This window comes from Paramisgurnus dabryanus, chromosome 2, assembly GCF_030506205.2.
Source record: "Paramisgurnus dabryanus chromosome 2, PD_genome_1.1, whole genome shotgun sequence".
Taxonomy (NCBI): domain Eukaryota; kingdom Metazoa; phylum Chordata; class Actinopteri; order Cypriniformes; family Cobitidae; genus Paramisgurnus; species Paramisgurnus dabryanus.
The window spans coordinates 24,202,144-24,218,985 of NC_133338.1; the positions used below are offsets into that span (position 1 = coordinate 24,202,144).

At 40.4% G+C, this 16,842-nt stretch overlaps 1 protein-coding gene across 7 annotated transcripts in view; it reads left to right on the top strand.

Annotated features, from left to right (window-relative positions):
- shroom4 (shroom family member 4) overlaps window positions 1-16,842 on the top strand; it is a 56,075-nt gene that overhangs the window by 37,585 nt on the left and 1,648 nt on the right. For 4 of the 7 annotated variants that reach the window (XM_065248729.2, XM_065248728.2, XM_065248731.1 and 1 more), the window contains 7 exons: window positions 4,390-4,548; window positions 6,630-9,288; window positions 10,227-10,288; window positions 10,458-11,087; window positions 11,193-11,819; window positions 15,404-15,539; window positions 16,498-16,770. In XM_065248729.2, coding sequence (XP_065104801.1) covers window positions 4,390-4,548; window positions 6,630-9,288; window positions 10,227-10,288; window positions 10,458-11,087; window positions 11,193-11,819; window positions 15,404-15,539; window positions 16,498-16,770 — 4,546 coding nt within the window. Of the gene's footprint in view, window positions 1-2,758; window positions 3,106-3,172; window positions 3,291-4,389; window positions 4,549-6,629; window positions 9,289-10,226; window positions 10,289-10,457; window positions 11,088-11,192; window positions 11,820-15,403; window positions 15,540-16,497; window positions 16,771-16,842 lie in introns of those variants that run through there. The other 3 variants (XM_065248732.2, XM_065248734.2, XM_065248730.2) reach the window with 3 other exon arrangements.

Sequence of the window (16,842 nt, forward strand, 5' to 3'; positions counted from 1 at the left end):
AGTCCTGTATGCGAAATTGTCTTGTTGATGCTAGAGGTCCGAGGAGAATTGGCCAACTGATTCAAGCTAATAGAAGAGCAACTTTGACTGAAATAACCACTCGTTACAACCGAGGTATGCAGCAAACCATTTGTGAAGCCACAACACGCACAACCTTGAGGCGGATGGGCTACAACAGCAGAAGACCCCACCGGTACTCCTCTCCACTACAAATAGGAAAAAGAGGCTACAATTTGCAAGAGCTCACCAAAATTGGACAGTTGAAGACTGGAAAAGTGTTGCCTGGTCTGATGAGTCTCGATTTCTGTTGAGACATTCAGATGGTAGAGTCAGAATTTGGCGTAAACAGAATGAGAACATGGATCCATCATGCCTTGTTACCACTGTGCAGGTGGTGGTGTAATGGTGTGAGTGATGTTTTCTTGGCACACTTTAGGCCCCTTAGTGCCACTTGGGCATTGTTTGAATGCTACGGCCTACCTGAGCATTGTTTCTGACCATGTTCATCCCTTTATGACCACCATGTACCCATCCTCTGATGGCTACTTCCAGCAGGATAATGCACCATGTCACAAAGCTCAAATCATTTCAAATTAGTTTCTAAAACATGAGAATGAGTTCACTGTACTAAAATGGCCCCCACAGTCACCAGATCTCAACCCAATAGAGCATCTTTGGGATGTGGTGGAATGGGAGCTTCGTGCCCTGGATGAGCATCCCACAAATCTCCATCAACATCAAGATGCTATCCTATCAATATGGACCAACATTTCTAAAGAATGCTTTCAGCACCTTGTTAAATCAATTCCACATAGAAGTAATGCAGTTCTGAAGGCAAAAGGGGGTCCAACACATTGTTAGTATGGTGTTCCTAATAATCCTTTAAGTGAGTGTATATACACAAGCAATAAGGCAGTGGTTCCCAAATCTGCAGTAGTTCAATATACAACCCACTTATTACATTAACCTTAATCATATTAATAAGTTGTATGGGGGGCTAGAACAATATAAGACTTTCACAAACACAGAATAAAAAAAATGTCTGTAGTTGATGCGACAAATGATCCAGGTGTGAATTTTTGCCAGTATCGCACACATAAATGCGCTAAAGGTACGCTGTTATAAGAGCGCGTCCTCACTACAGCACGTGCGTCATTGTTTATGCGTCTCATATATCATTTCCTGATAACTGCTTCAATCTAGTTTGCAACATTTCTCGTGGTGAATGTTTATATGCATGTTATCTGTCGTTGTAAGGAGCTGAACCATAACTTGTGTTGTGATGATGACGCGCGCGTCCTCACTTCGACACGCCCTTTACGGCATTCTTGTTCACACAGAGGGTTACCCGCGTATCTTACTAGGTCCTCTTTACGGCAACGATCCCAGAAGATTAACGGAACGAGTTTTTGTTCACACAGACGCTTGTCTGGCAATTTTACGGGTATTTTCTGGGACCAGAGGTCTGTGTGAATGGGGTTTTATGTTTACATTGCTAGGGGTGGTTGCTATGAGTGCTGGGCAGTGTTACACAGATTCGCTGGGTGCAGTGGTCCTGTGTTTTATTGTAAAAAACTAAGCACTTTATAATGTGTAAAACTTGCCCCATTGTTTAGCAACTTACAACTGTCATTTGGCAAAAATTGCTTGCCTAATTATTAAATATTTGTTTGTTTTGTTAAAATCATGCTGTCCAGTGTCTAACAGAAACTGTGAATAACGTATGCTCTAATAACATCAGGAGACGCAAGACAACAACTTTATATTATGACATTTCCAGCGTTTTTTTTTTATTATTATCTTAACCCCTTCAGACCCTGCGTCCACTGGAATGGACATCACATGTTTTGTGATTCAAACCAATAAAAATGCTGATCAACCAATCAAAACCAGGCGCACTGATTAAACACCTGAAAAATCAGGTCTGAAGGGGTTAAATTAATAACCACATACATTTGCAAATAAAAACATTATTCATAATATGTACAGCGTAACATCTCTTAATTACTATTTCTAAACTAGTTGTCGACTTGGGTTGACAATTTAAAGTGTGAAAAGTCTAATTAATGGGTGGCTTATGAGCTATTGTGATTTGTTTGTGTACACGATTAAAAACATTCACGTGATTTTCTTTTATGATGTTAATCTTTCATTTTCACTGTTTATCATATCATACTGACCCCATTCAGACTTTCATCAGTCCGTTTGATTAGAACAGGAAAAGCTGTTTATTAGATACAGCTGATATGAGTTAAACTTTATTTTATTCATTTTATCTCACTCGCACGCTTTTTTCTCTCTATGTCTTTTTTTTGCAAGCAAAAATCAATTACCTGGCTGCATGCCACACCAAAAATGCATCATTTTAATCATTCTGTCTCATTCCACTGCTTCCCTTCCCTGTTTTTTTTCTTACCAGATTGTGTTTTTCCACATATGTCCTCTCTCACTCGCTCGCTCGCGCGCTCTCTCCACCCCCTCACTCGCTCAACACTGCTGACCGAAATTGACTGCTCTCCCAGGGAGACAGGAAGCGGCCCTCACATTTTTCCCCCCATTCAAACAATAATAGGAGAGAATGCTAGGTATTATTTTAACGGTGGCTTGCCACTTTATCTCCCTAAACATAGTTTCCTCTCCGTCTAAGCACCGCTTCCTCTCCTCCTAATGTCATTAGAGAGAGAGAGAGTGAGTGGAACGTGAGTGAGTGAGAGAGGGAGAGAGAGAATGTGCCCTATAAGGGAGTTTAGTGGACTTAATGTTTGGTCTTCAGTTGTGACTTAAAATATTGGGAAAGCAAATGAGCTGGTGTTTAAGAGGGGAAGTGGGGGGAGGATTTGTCTGTTAATTTTTTCCTGGACCAGGAATCTGGTCAAAGCCTCAGGCGGCCTCATCACAGCTAAATGATTGCCAACCTTCACTCATATGACGGCTGTTGGGGTCCTGATAAGAACTGACCACTCAAAGCAGACACAGATCTCCGTTTGCTTTCGCCCTTAAGGGTAAAATGCTGATGGATTACACTTGAACTTCACCTTGAACCTGAAGGTGTCTCCATTGGATTTATTTGAGAATTTTTTGTCTCATTAAGAACATCTGGAGTGTGTGAGTATCTTTAGGAATTATGAATTGTGCAGAGAACCTTAAAATGAAGATCAAAGTTTTGGCACCGTCACAGTTTCAACTTGGTTTAATAGTTTTAGATACAGGTACTGTAGTAATCTTTTACCTACGTAGCAGCAGGTGAACTTAACCTTGGGTCAACCGAGTCTATTGAGGCTGGGATTTTGGTGAATATTTGAATTTCCTTAGCTTTTACAAGTTTTTTTTTTTTTTCAAAAGTGATGTTTGAAATTAAATTGTATTTTTTATTTATACTTACAGAGTTTTTAATATTTATCTCTGTTTTACTGTTCACTTTATGTTGTGTTTGTGTTTCATTTTATTCAGTGTTGATTTACAGTAAATATTCCTTTCCCTGCTCACAAAAAATACTCTGGAAAACTGACAGATGTAACAGATTTTTTTTAAAGTATGTTTAAGTTTATCTTTACTATAAATTAAATGATTCTCGGAAGGCCTGAGAGATATTCGGGGGAAACTGACATTGCGATGTTTTGTTTTTCTGCTGTGTAAATTGCGATAGGAGAAATACTGGACGACATGAAAAACTCTGTTTGCAAGAATTTTACTTCTTTCCGGCATTTCTTGTATAGGTTTACAGAGATTTTTGTGATTTCTTTGGCATTTGAAACCGTTCTCATGTAGTCTAACACTGACAAAGCCATCCGAAATAGTTTTCCTTTTGAAATAAATGTAAACGATATATTGTGCAACCCTAATTCTCACCTACCAGATTGTAAATCTGAATAATGCTTGATCTTGCCTGCTTTGGTATTCATTTTAGCCTCCCATTGGGAATGTTAAAATGATTATTAGTTGAATAACAACCCCTTCAAAACCATTGTTCTCTTGGGGACCAAATTGCCATCCGGAATGTTTGGGATTGCTGCACTCCGTCAATAAAAATAATGAGATGTACCTGGAATTTAGGCACTGTTCTATGAATGGTGCTGTTTTATTAATTAATTGGCATTTTTTGCTCCACATTTCTCAGAAAGAAGCTTAAGCTCCCATTTTTGTAAACTAGTGAATGACATATATGAGATTGTATCCAGATGGCAACTTCAAACAGAGATTTCCCTTGATTCCTTTCTGTGTTTATCAAGACTGATTCTGCATGGGAATACAGTGCTTTTTCCACACTGTGGTTTCCAGATTGTAGTTTCTTCTTGTCAGTAATTGATGCTTGGGAATGTTTGGGTGATGTTACGCATCCCGCATCGTTTGGTGTTTCTGACATCATGTTCATTATGTGTCTTTGAGCAGACGCAGTGTGCCGCTGATTCGTCCCCACTCTTGGCACCTGGCGAAGCTGTCAGAGGCACCCTGCACCACTGGCACCGCTGAAAACTCTGATGGCCCCTCGGCTATGCAGCTCCACCTCACACCTTTCAGTGTACCTTGGCACTCTGGAAGTGAAAACAGGTTAGTAGTGTAAAACCAGTTTTACAAGTGAAAATGTGTTGTTTTATAGTAATACTTCGGTGTTTAACATTTATGTAGAAAAGTTCACATTATACTAATGGCTTAAACAGATCTTTTTGCGTGTGAGAGAGGGAGAGAGAGAGATCCTATTGTTAAACTAGGGAATTTTGCTTCCAGCATATTTCACAGGGAAAACAATCAGCAGGAAGCTGGTGATCTCACATCTTATGTCAACAAATGCCTCACCGGATGCCACCACTATTTTCAGACATATGATTCAAACATTCTTCACCGATCACCAATAGAGTGACCAGAACGCATAAATCTTTAATGTTTAACGTTTAACTTAAGCTGTATTTGCTCTTAAGCGGACCTGAGCAGAAGACATGCAATCAAAGGGTCCACATTGTTGAAATCTATGCTACCTATTTAGTTAGATTTAACATTTTTTAAAATGTTTATTTACAACTCTTATGTGTTTATTTTTTACAACTAAAACTAACAATGTGCAAGGAGTGGAGTTTCCCAAAGTAACATGACTATAAAATGCAGTGCGCATCATGTTATTGAGTAAAATTACACTCCTGTGCAGTAAAGGATCTGTCCATGTTGAGTTGACTGATGTCAATATCTTACAGTGACTTTCCATTACTTCCAAAATGTTGTTGTTGCATTGTTTTTTGCAAAGATTTATCTGTAATTTTACACATGAGTGAGGTAACAGCTTTTCAAGCTACTTTGTGCTTGTAGTCAGATTCCTGTAAATCATCTGTACGAATTCTGTTGTCTAGTCAAGTGCATTGTATAGACATGATGTTCAAGTTGGAATGTTCTCATCAAGTGGATGGGCGGTTGATGGGATCGGGAAGGGAATAGAAGTTATTTCCCTGTGGAAGTGTAAATTCTTCTCTTTTTGCACTCTTCCTCTCCTTAATGCCTTCTCTCAATCAATAACAAGATTTTACAACCCAGATTTCCTTCCGTAATACAAATGTTTAAAAACATAGCATTGTGTGCACTTTCCATGAATTAATATTAAAATTCCAAGCTGACAATAGATTGTAAATAGCTTATTTTCAGTCTTTAATTCTTTCCCCGTCCACGTTTTTTTTTAAAGTTGCCATCCAGCGCCAGCTTATTTCATGCTTTTCACAAAAGTTTAAAGGAACAGTATGTAAGAAATTTATATAAATTAATCATTAAATGGCCCTGAAATGTCACTAGACATTAAGAAATCATTTTAATTTAAAATACTTATATCACTCACAACAGCGGTCCAGCTAGGATATTGTCATTTAAAAAGTGGAGTTGCAGCCCTCAACTGATGTTTATGTTGTCGTTTGGTATATTGGCCACCAGTTGTGTGATTGCAGTACCAGTTTTACCCCCCCTTTTTTTATTGCAATACCAGTTTTGGCCACAATCCTACATACTGTTCCTTTAATGATTTCTAGAAAATGTTCTTTAAAAATATAAACATACGACCAGACCCAAAAAAAAAATATTTTATCCTACTGGCATTGGTTCTCTTATAACCCCTCAAATATGGGTAGGTTTCTTAAAAAAAACAAAAACAAATTTCCAGCAAAAAGCTGAAATAATTGCTTTTTTGTGAAGGACTTTTGATAGAGATCAGATTCAGAGCAATCCTCAAAACATATACGGAGTTCTTAGTCTTTTACGTGAGGCATTGCTTCCGAGTTGTATAAGTTGCAGAAGAGCGCCATCTGGTGGATAATAGCTGTATTGCGGATTTCCGGAAATACTCGTCATTGGCAGGGAAGCGTTTTCTCTTATTTGACTAGTTACTCGTCAATGGCGGGGAAAGAGTTAATATCATGCTTTGCAGTCTAATTAAATGTTTTTCATAATTGTGCATGCCTGAATTTAAAAGAGTCATCTTCCCACATACTTTGGTGTAAATTTATAAAAATTGTCTAATAAAAAAAAAAAAAATTAAATATAATGTTAACGTTGCAGTTTTGGACACGCCGGCAGGTCCGCAGAGTTTAAGGAGTTAATTTATTCATGAAATGTGTGCCACCATATCTTAACTTCTGTTTTTTTGTTTTGTTGTGCAGTGAGCTGTCCATGCAGTGGGGTCATATCTCCAGGCACTACAGCACAGATCGCAGTAGCTCAATAGGGAGTATGGAGAGTCTGGAGAATCCTCCCAACCAGGGCTACTATGACAGTCAGCTCTCTCCCATCGATCCGGTCATCTTCAACAACAAACGTGACTCCGCCTACAGCTCCTTCTCTGCCAGCTCAAACACGTCTGATTATACGGTCTCTGTCAAACCTGAGGAGACCAACTCAATGGACAGCCTCTTACAGGGCTCTTCTAGCAGGTATCCAGACGGAGTCCAACATTCCGTTGGAATTTTACAGGAAGAGTGTGAAAGCCTAAAATCAAAGGTACTGTCCCACAGAACTGAGGCTAAAGTTCGGCCATCCTCCTATAATTGCGAGGAGGAACGATGTGCACCGCCTCAGCCACCCATGAGGAAAGACAGTTTTAGGGCTACCAGAGGCCAATCAGGAGTTGGGGATAAACGATGCGTGTCTGCTCCAGTTGGCATCCCAAGTCTAGCCAGCTGCATAGTTGATGATCAACCTCCAATTCAGGAAGTGCTGACTGGTAATGTTTATGTGAATGGAAAGCAAGACGATGAACAAGGGAGCAGTGTCGAACCTTATTATACCTTCAACTCTCAGAGAAAAACAGGTAGAGACGGCAAATCAAGAGAGAGTGAGATAAAACAATCAGAGGACAAGTCTGCAGAGATATCTCCACTTCCTCTGAGTCCCTCTTTAGAAAGAACAATAGATGGACATTTTGAAACCCAACTCCAACCAGAATGTAATCTCCAGCCAGCCATGCACAGGCACAGTGCCCCGGAGAAACTTTTAACCTCTCATATGATGAATTTCTCCAGGGACAAAAATGATTACTCAGTATCTCCCACATGCCAGTGGTCACAGTCTCCTCTGTATCTCAATGAGATTAGCCCAGATCAACCCAATAAATGGGGAGCAAGCAGGTGTTCTACACCCGGTTCATTGACGACTTCAGAAGTTGAGGAGCCTAGGTTAGATGAAGATACACTTGATTGGGGCCCGTCTACAAATCGTATGGGGAGTAGAGTTTCTGACCAGGGCTCCATTAACCATACAGTTTGTGTGGACCCTTACACGAATGACAACTGTGAAGGAGAAGTGAGGGCAGGTGATGGCGAGGTCCCAAAGCAGTCACATAAGCGGCACTTCCGCAACTCTAAATCACGCCGTAGAAATGAACGTTTTGCCACCAACTTAAGAAATGAGATCCAAAGAAAGAAGGCCCAGCTTCACAAAAGCACAAACTCTGGTGGTCTGCCTCGGGGTGAGGAGACCGTGGAGGAAGAGGCTGCAGATCATAACACAGAGGAAGTAGGACTTCCAGAGAACAATCAAAGCTTCACATGTCCTATTGCTGACCCTCCGACAGCCTCCATGCACTCGTCCAAACAGAAACCTCAACAAGTTCAAGTATATGATACCACACATGCCGAAGAACAATCCAGAACAGGGGTTGCGAGTTGTCAGACTTCTCCGACACAAACCCTGGATAGTGGGCAAGCTTGTGTACATGTAGTGGAAGAGTTGGCACCTGCAGGCAAGCCACGTCGATGGCGCTGGACACCAGAAAACAAGCTTCAACCGGAAACCCCACCAGTGCCCAACCAGATGCCAACTGAGTCTAAGAATAATGAGGCTACAGGACAGATGTGGTCTGGAAAAACGGGGGTAACAAGAGGGAGAACGAGTTCTTCTAGTGGTCGTAAAGGTCGATCAGACGAGTCTGACATCCCCCCCTTCGCAGACCGCCGGAGATTTTTTGAGGAAACTAGCAGGAAGTTGAGCCAGTCTGTAACAAATTTAGCAGCCTTGACAAGCCGAAACCAGAGACCAGACAGGTTGAGTAGACATAACCATCCATCCTCACCTGAACCACTTGAGTCAAGACCCACTAATTTGGGCCGGAGGAGGTTCTCTTATCAGGGTGTGGTCCATGATGGACCTTACATCAACTCATTGGACACTGGGAGACAATTTATGCAGGCTCAGAATGACCAGGAAATAATGAGGCAGATGCTGATACAGAGAGAGAAGGAGAAAGTGAGAGAGATGGAGTGGGAAAGAGAGCAAGAGAGAATTCAAGAGCAAGAGAGAATTAGAGAACAAGAGAGAATTAGAGAACAAGAGAGAATTAAAGAGCAAGAGAGAATTGAAGAGCAAGAGAGAATTGAAGAGCAAGAGAGAATTAAAGAGCAAGAGAGAATTGAAGAGCAAGAGAGAATTAAAGAGCAAGAATGGTTACAAGAACAAGCCATGGAGAAGGAACGATTAAAGAGGGAAAGGGAGAAAGCGCAACAAAGCCTTAAAGAATGGGAAGAGAGGCAGAAACTGCTACAGAGAGAAAAAAAATGGGAGTCAGAGAAAGATACTATACAATCAGATCACAGCATTAGCACTGACACAGTTCATCACTTATCATCTCATGATGTCTATCGAAAGCAGTCACCCAATCCTCAGGTTCCTTCCTCTCATCAGCTACCTGAGCATTACTATAACAACAATGCCACCAATGTCCGAGAGCACTGCTCTGCCTTTCAACCTGTGACTAGTAGGCGTAATCCTTATGATGGCTACCGGGCAAATCTACACTACGAGGCCAGGAGTTACACTCCAACAGAGGTAAGACTGTCTGCTATCTTAAACATCTTTTTCAAACCAGAGCTCATTTTCTAAATCAGTGACACCTTAATGTAAAAATGCCAGATTTTAAACATTGTGCTAAACTGCTGTTAATCTGAGGGATATAGGATGAATTTAACGTGGCTAAATGCACTATTGATCTCCGGTAAGTCACCCATTATCTTGTGTTTTTAGTCCTTCAATATTTATAGTTTATTTTTCCCTGTTGTGAAATTAAAGCCTTGTCCTCTAAAGGCGTGTATATGGAAACTTTGGTTATTTTTGGAACTACCAATTATTTGCATGTACTTCAAAACCCCTTAGCATTCCCGAAAAACTCCTAAAACGGATACTTATTGTACCTGCTGTGTTGATTGTATCTTAAAAGGGTTTACATCACTCGAATCACAAGAATCTCAGCTTTCCAAAGATATATTTTCTGTCAAATAATGCTGTGTTCCTCCCATTGGCACTTTAAGGGCTTAAGATAAGATCTAAACAGAGTGGTGTTAGCATTTCAATATCATCAATATCATAGCATTTCAAAATGAGCTGTCATTCAGATGGTTGGCACAACATTTTGTTTGAATCCCATTTAATGGCTACTTACGGACAAAAAAAAACATCTTTGAATTTGGTTGTTGAATTGGTTGTTGAATTTCCCAGCAATTAAAGTATATGCTAAATGAGTATTGTGAGAGTTTTATTAATATTAAATATGTCATAAATGTATGTAATTATGATAAATTACTTAAAGGCCCATTGTTCAATTTTAATTATATACAAGCCTGTTGCTTCAGGTTCCTTGTCTTTGCAATAAGAATAATAATGTAAGCTGCTTTGGACCTAAAGCCTATATAACACAACATATATCAAGTAATTAAATGTGAAGCATTTTAAAATACAAAACACATCCATCTGTTACATTTATCTTACAGGCTTATCCTGCACGGGAACAGGAACAAACAAAACTAAACCGGAAGCTCAGTCTGACAGAGAGGTAAGAAGTTTTTTACAGATTTTCCCTTTATTATTGTCTCTATTTCTAAACTTTTCTTTAATTAAGGAAAATTACACAATAACAGCTATTATCATAAAATAATCCTGCAGATCAAAAATATGTCATTCTTTAAATTAATAACAGCCATGTTTTATTTCCTGTCCTACAGAGACTATAGGTGCAGGACAGACTTTAGGACAGCAGAGGGCGTTGTTGTTCCTGCCTTTGTTGGTCAAAGCACCCACACAGAGGAGCATCTTACGTTTTCACCCCTCAAAAATCGTGCCATGTCCGAGAATGACATTCGAGTGGAGACACATAATCAGAATCACGCTTCAAACGCAAGTGTCAGCAGAATGCGTGCGTCCACTTTGGGAGATGTGGATGAGAATAGAGTGGGTATAGGTGAGGTAAAAAAGAAAAAAGGCCCTCCTCGTCCGCCACCTCCCAAATGGGAGCAGTTCCACAAGAGGCGGACCTCCCACCACAACCTCTTCTCCCACCCTCCACAATTTTCGTCGCCCGTTTCCTCTCCACCTCGGCCACAGCAGTGCACCTCCCGCCCCACCAGTGAGCCTGAAATGACCCGACCGCGGTCCTACAGTCTGCCGCCTAGGGACGTCTCCGAGAACCATCACTGCTGCTGCCGAGACTACTCGATAACTCCACCCAGCCCTGCCTGTACACGCCGCACTTTTAAACCTGTAGCCGTGTCTCCGAGAGAGAGAGACTTGACCCCTCCGAATTATGACATGAGAAGAGAGTTCACCCAACCTTTACATCCAGAACCATGCACACGGTAAACCAAAACACAACATGATAAAAATAATGCAGTGAATTGTTTGGTTTGTTAACTTAATACAATATGCGGTGATGTCCTTCAAATATTTTGTTTACATTTTAGGATACCTGTTCATACTGCTGAAGTGTCCAAACATGAGACTAGACCTACATTGGTAAAGCCCATCTTTCATGAGCACCAAGCAGACTGGGATAGATCTGCTCCACAAACCACTATCAGATGTCTGGAAGTACCAGAGAACCGCCTGTCAGCCGTACCCGTGTCTCCAGAATCTTACTTCTCCATGAACAAACACCACATGCAGCAGGCAGGCTACCCTGATGCAGCTCACAAAATCCCAAATATTTCTTCTCACAATCCAGCTGAAGATGCAAACTTGCCTATAGAGACGGACATAGATGAGATCTCTGAGATTGAGCGAATAGGAGAGGTGGACACGAGGGTAACGGAGGGGAAGACGGAAATACAGGGTTTTGCCCGACCGGTTATTGTGCTGGAAACAGACATCGACAACATGCCAGAGGAAGAGCCTTCATCGACAAGAATCGCAAGAGGGGCGAGGGGTTCATTGGTGGATTCCATACTGGATGAGGATTATGGGGTCTCCAGGAAGGAGCTGATGGGAGATTTATTTCCTCAAAGCGCAGAGATGGAAATGGGTGGAGAGGGCTGGAGAGGAGGCTACCCGATCAGCGGAGGGACTCTCGAGAGGTATAACAGCTCAAACAGGTCTTGTTAACATTTTTTTATGACATTCGTTTAAATATTTGATTCATCCCTTACAAAAGCAAGCCTTCTTCGTTGTGGTCTTGAGCAAGGCACTTATCCCTTAATGAGTCTATGGCGCTGTAGGGAAAAGATGGATCCTTCATTTGGCCACACTGCTAAAAATAACTTTTCCAGCTCCCTTAGAGTTAAACATTTGATTTTACTCTTTTGGAATCCATTCAGCCGATCTCCGGGTCTGGCGCTACCAATTTTAGCATAGCTTAGCATAATCCATTGAATCTGATTAGACCATTAGCATCGCGCTAAAAAATGACCAAAGAGTTTTGATATTTTTCCTATTTAAAACTTGACTCTTCTGTAGTTACATTGTGTACTAAGACCGACAGAAAATTTTAAGTAGCGATTTTCTAGGCCAATATGGCTAGGAATAATCAAGGACTTTGCGCCTGCTGCAGGTATGGTACGGCAGCAATGATATTACACAGTGCCTGAAAATAGTCCCCTGATATTGAAAGTTACCCAGGGAACTACCAGACTTCTTTTCTTAGGTAATTTTGCTCATCAAGAAAATACATCTTGATTCAAGCATTTTGTACTGAAAACAAGACAAAAATACTAAGTAAGAGAGTCATTTTTTTGCAGTGCAAAATTCAAATCTCTGAGATTATAGACAGTTTAAATAAAGGGCTCATTATAGTTGTGCGTACGTCCTAAGGCAGTGTTTCTCAACCCTGGTCCTCAAGGACCCCCTTCCAGAAAGTTTTAGATGTCTCCCAATTTAAAACACCTGAACTAACTCATCAGCCTCCTTCCAGAATGTCTCCCTAACAAGCTAATAATTTAAATCAGGTGTGTTAATTAAGGAGACATCTAAAACATTCTGGAAGGGGGTCCTTGAGGACCAGGGTTGAGAAACACTGTCCTAAGGGATAGCCTCAATGCCGTAAGTCCAATTTATAGTCGTGCGTAAAGCCCGATTTATAGTCGTGCGTAGGTTCTACGCTGTAGCTATAGTTATAGTTACTTACTTAGGCTATCCGTAGCCAGTGCGAACCTCTGCGTAGCCTGACACGCACCTCGCAAAAATTTTAACAGCGCGTCAGATCTACACGGACCGCAAGCGCTGTGATTGGTCCACCAGAACCCCTCCCGTCAGGTAAAAAAAACTGCGTCATGGGTATTTGCGTTTGTGACTGTGAAAACAAAGATGGGCCAAGTTGAGGAGTGATTTAACTCAAACTGCGCTGTTTATTTACTTCCATCATTGCTGCTCTTCTCAAATCATACACAACAAGTTGCTGTTTTTTCTTAGTTTGTGGGTTAACTTGCCAAGCTTCTTCTTCTTTGACGTTCGCGCTGTTTCTGTGGTTACACTCGTGGTTACTGCCTACCAGCGGTCTGCGCGTGTGTTTGAACGTCAACGCGGACGACAACGCAAAAGTATAAATGAAAACCGACGTGGAACCTACGCCGTCGCAGCTACGCCGTAGGACCTACGCATAACTATAACAAGCCCAATGCCATAGGTTATCCGTAGCCTCTGCGTAGCCTTAAGGGCGATTTATAGTCGTGCGTAGGTCCTACGGCGTAGCAGCGACGGCGTAGGTTCCGTGTCGGTTTTCATTTATACTTGTGCGTCGCCGTCCGCGTCGACTTGCAAAGACACGCGAAACCGCTGGTTGGCAGTAATCACGCGTGTAACCACAGTAGCAGCAGAAGTTGTCACAGAAGAAGAAGCTAAGCAAGTAAACCCACAAACGAAGAAGAAATAGTAACTTGTTGTGTATAATTTGAGAAGACCAGCAATGATGGAAGTAAATAAACAGCGACTTATGTTTCAGTTTGAGTTAAATCACTCCTCAACTTGGCTAATCTTTGTTTTCATCGTCTCAAACGGAAATACCTATGACGCAGTTTTTTTACCTGACGGGAGGGGTTTTTGTGGACCAATCACAGCGCTTACGGTCCGCGTAGAGCCGACGCGCTGTTAGAAATTTTGTAAGGTGCGCGTCAGGCTACGCAGAGCTACGCACAGGCTACGGATAGCCTACGCCGTAGCTACGCCGTAGGACCTACGCACGACTATAAATCGCCCTTTACATGTACCTCGCCAAATTTTTAACAGCGCGTCAGTTCTATGTGCACTGCAAGTGCTGTGATTGGTCCACTAGATCTCCTACCGTCAGGTAAAAAACTGTGCCCAGTAAACCCACAAACAAAGAACAAGAAGCTTGTTGTGTATGTTGACAGTGACTTTTTTTGCAGTTTCAGTTAAATCATTTCTTAACTTGGCTCATCTTTGTTCTCACTGTCGCAAACTGATAGGCCTATGAAGAAATGCCACAGTTTTTTTTTTACCTGACGGGACGGCTTCTAGTTGACCAATCACAGCGCGCCCGATCTGCGTAGAATGGAAAAGCTTTTAAAGTTTTGGCGAGATGCGCGTCAGGCTACACACAGCCTACAGATAACCGGCATAGCTACAGCACTTTATGCACATGAGAACATAATTATTCTTCCAGATGCTGTACAAGTCAACCAGGCCGCTGCTCTGGTTCACTCACCTGACATTCACATAAATAAATTATATTACATAATTCACAAATAAATACAAACGTCCAGATTAGAATTGACAATTTTGAACTCGAAATGGTAAATGAAATAAAATTTTTAGGTGTCATTATTGATCATAAGATTAGTTGAAACCCCACAAAACTTATATAAAGTCAAAGATTTCTAAAACTCTGGCTATTCTGTCTAAAACAAAATATATTCTTGATTTAAAGGCTTTAAAAATACTTTACCAGTCTCTAATAGTGCCGTATATGACTTATTGCGTAGAGATTTGGGGAAATACATACAAAACAATAATAAAACCAATTGTTATTCTGCAAAAACGTGCAATACGGATTATAAATAAAACAGATTATCATCACCCAACAAACAAGTTATTTACAAATACCAACTTATTAAAATTTGATGACTTAGTGGAATTCAAAATAGTTAAAATAATGTTTTAAATAATAAACTTCCAGACTGTGTCCAGAACTTGTTTCAGATGAAATCAATCTCCTATGATCTCAGAGGAACTCTTATGTTAAGTAAACCCCAAATTAGAACTAATGTTAAACAAAGACGTCTGTCAGTTCAAGGAGTTAAACTGTGGAATAGCCTCCATGACAAGATGAAAATATGCAAATCCATTAGAATATTCAAGAAATTATTTTAAAAAATCAAAAAGATTACACTATATAAAGCAGAACAAATTTAGTTTCTTTTTCTTTTAGTTATTACATGCAAGATGAATTTGGGTCTTTGTGTTAAGATATGTAAAAATGATTGACGTAATAAGCATAAGCTTCAGCCAGTACCTTTTCGGTCAATCTTTACTTTTTAATACTGTTTACATTGTAATTGAATGTTTCTGTCTATGTTTGCTTGTAAATTGTCTTTTTTTCTCTTTTTTTATTGACCGAAATAAACTTTTAACTACTACTACATTGCATGTTTATTGCCATTTAGGGGTCTTTCACTCCAGTTTCAGTGATCTTATTAACACAAAAAAATCTATATCTCATTCCTAGGCCTTCTAGACTGGGAACATCCACAGTTCAAGTCCCACGGTCGACTTATGACTCCTTAGCTGACAACTCCCAACTTCTTAACAAGATAAGAGAGATCTCAGAAAAAAAAGATGAGGAAGAAGAGCTTAATTATAAGGTGATCATTTGGATATTTTTGACATTTAACATGCGAAGAGTTCAGATGCAAATCCGACACATTTTCTTGTAAAGAAGAATTTTTTATAAGGTCCTTATGTCTATTTTAACTTTGGTCATTTCGCATTAATGGCAATGAAAAGGTTATTAAATAAAATGCCTTTAAAAATTTTTAAATACACTACTTGCAAAATCACTAAAGATGCAACTGGAAACATTGCAAATGATGAAAGTTAGATTTCAAAATGTAAAAATTAAAGGAGATATTTCACAAGACACTTTTTAAGATGTAAAATAAATATTTGGTGTCCCCAGAGTAAATATGGAAAGTTTTATTCAAAATACCATATAGACAATTTATTATAGCATGTTAAAAAAAGCACTTTGTAGGTGTGGCATCATAAGGGAGCAAAATTTGAATTGCCTATTTTTTCACATGCTTGCAGAGAACTTAGTTACTGGGTTGATTTTTTTTGTCATTTTTCTAGGTTGATAGAAGCACTGGGGACCCAATTATAGCACTTAAACATGGATAAAGTCAGATTTTCATGATATGTCCCCTTTAAGATATTGAACCACTACTTCAGGGGAGCTGTGATGCATGTGGCTGCCACATTTGGGTTGTATTCCAGTCCAAGTACTCACAAGAGGACTTTGCTAAAAAAAAAGAGAAGAGCCATTTAATGGATTCTGCCGTCAAGCCAGTATTTTGGAATAGCTTGAGGCGAGGATTAAGCGGATTTTAAGCTAACGCATTTGATAACCATATAATACGTGCCAAGAGCATTCGGTCAATATCATTATCTCATTATTAACGAAGGTGGCATTTAGCAGCTTTTGCATCTGAGCTCTTTGTGTATCTTTTGTTGTGGAGGGTGTTTCCATTCATTATCAGTTTATACAGTTTATCGTCCAACTCAAAATAAAGTTGTCCTTACCGTGACTGAACATGTTTGCAGAAGCAGCTGATGGAGAGCCTTCGTAAAAAGCTAGGTGTTCTCCGTGAAGCACAGAGGGGTCTGCAGGAGGACATTCGGGCCAATGCCCAGCTAGGAGAAGAGGTGGAAAGCCTGGTTCTCGCTATCTGCAAGCCCAATGAGGTGGACAAGTATCGAATGTTCATTGGCGACCTGGACAAAGTGACCAGCCTGCTGCTGTCCCTTTCTGGAAGGCTCCTCCGGGTTGAAAGCGCCCTGGACTGTGTGGACCCAGAGACTGGTCACCATGAAAGGGTAAGCAGAGAAATTGTATTTTTTTATTAATAAAGGACATCCTTATTGATGATGACATCCTAATGATATGTT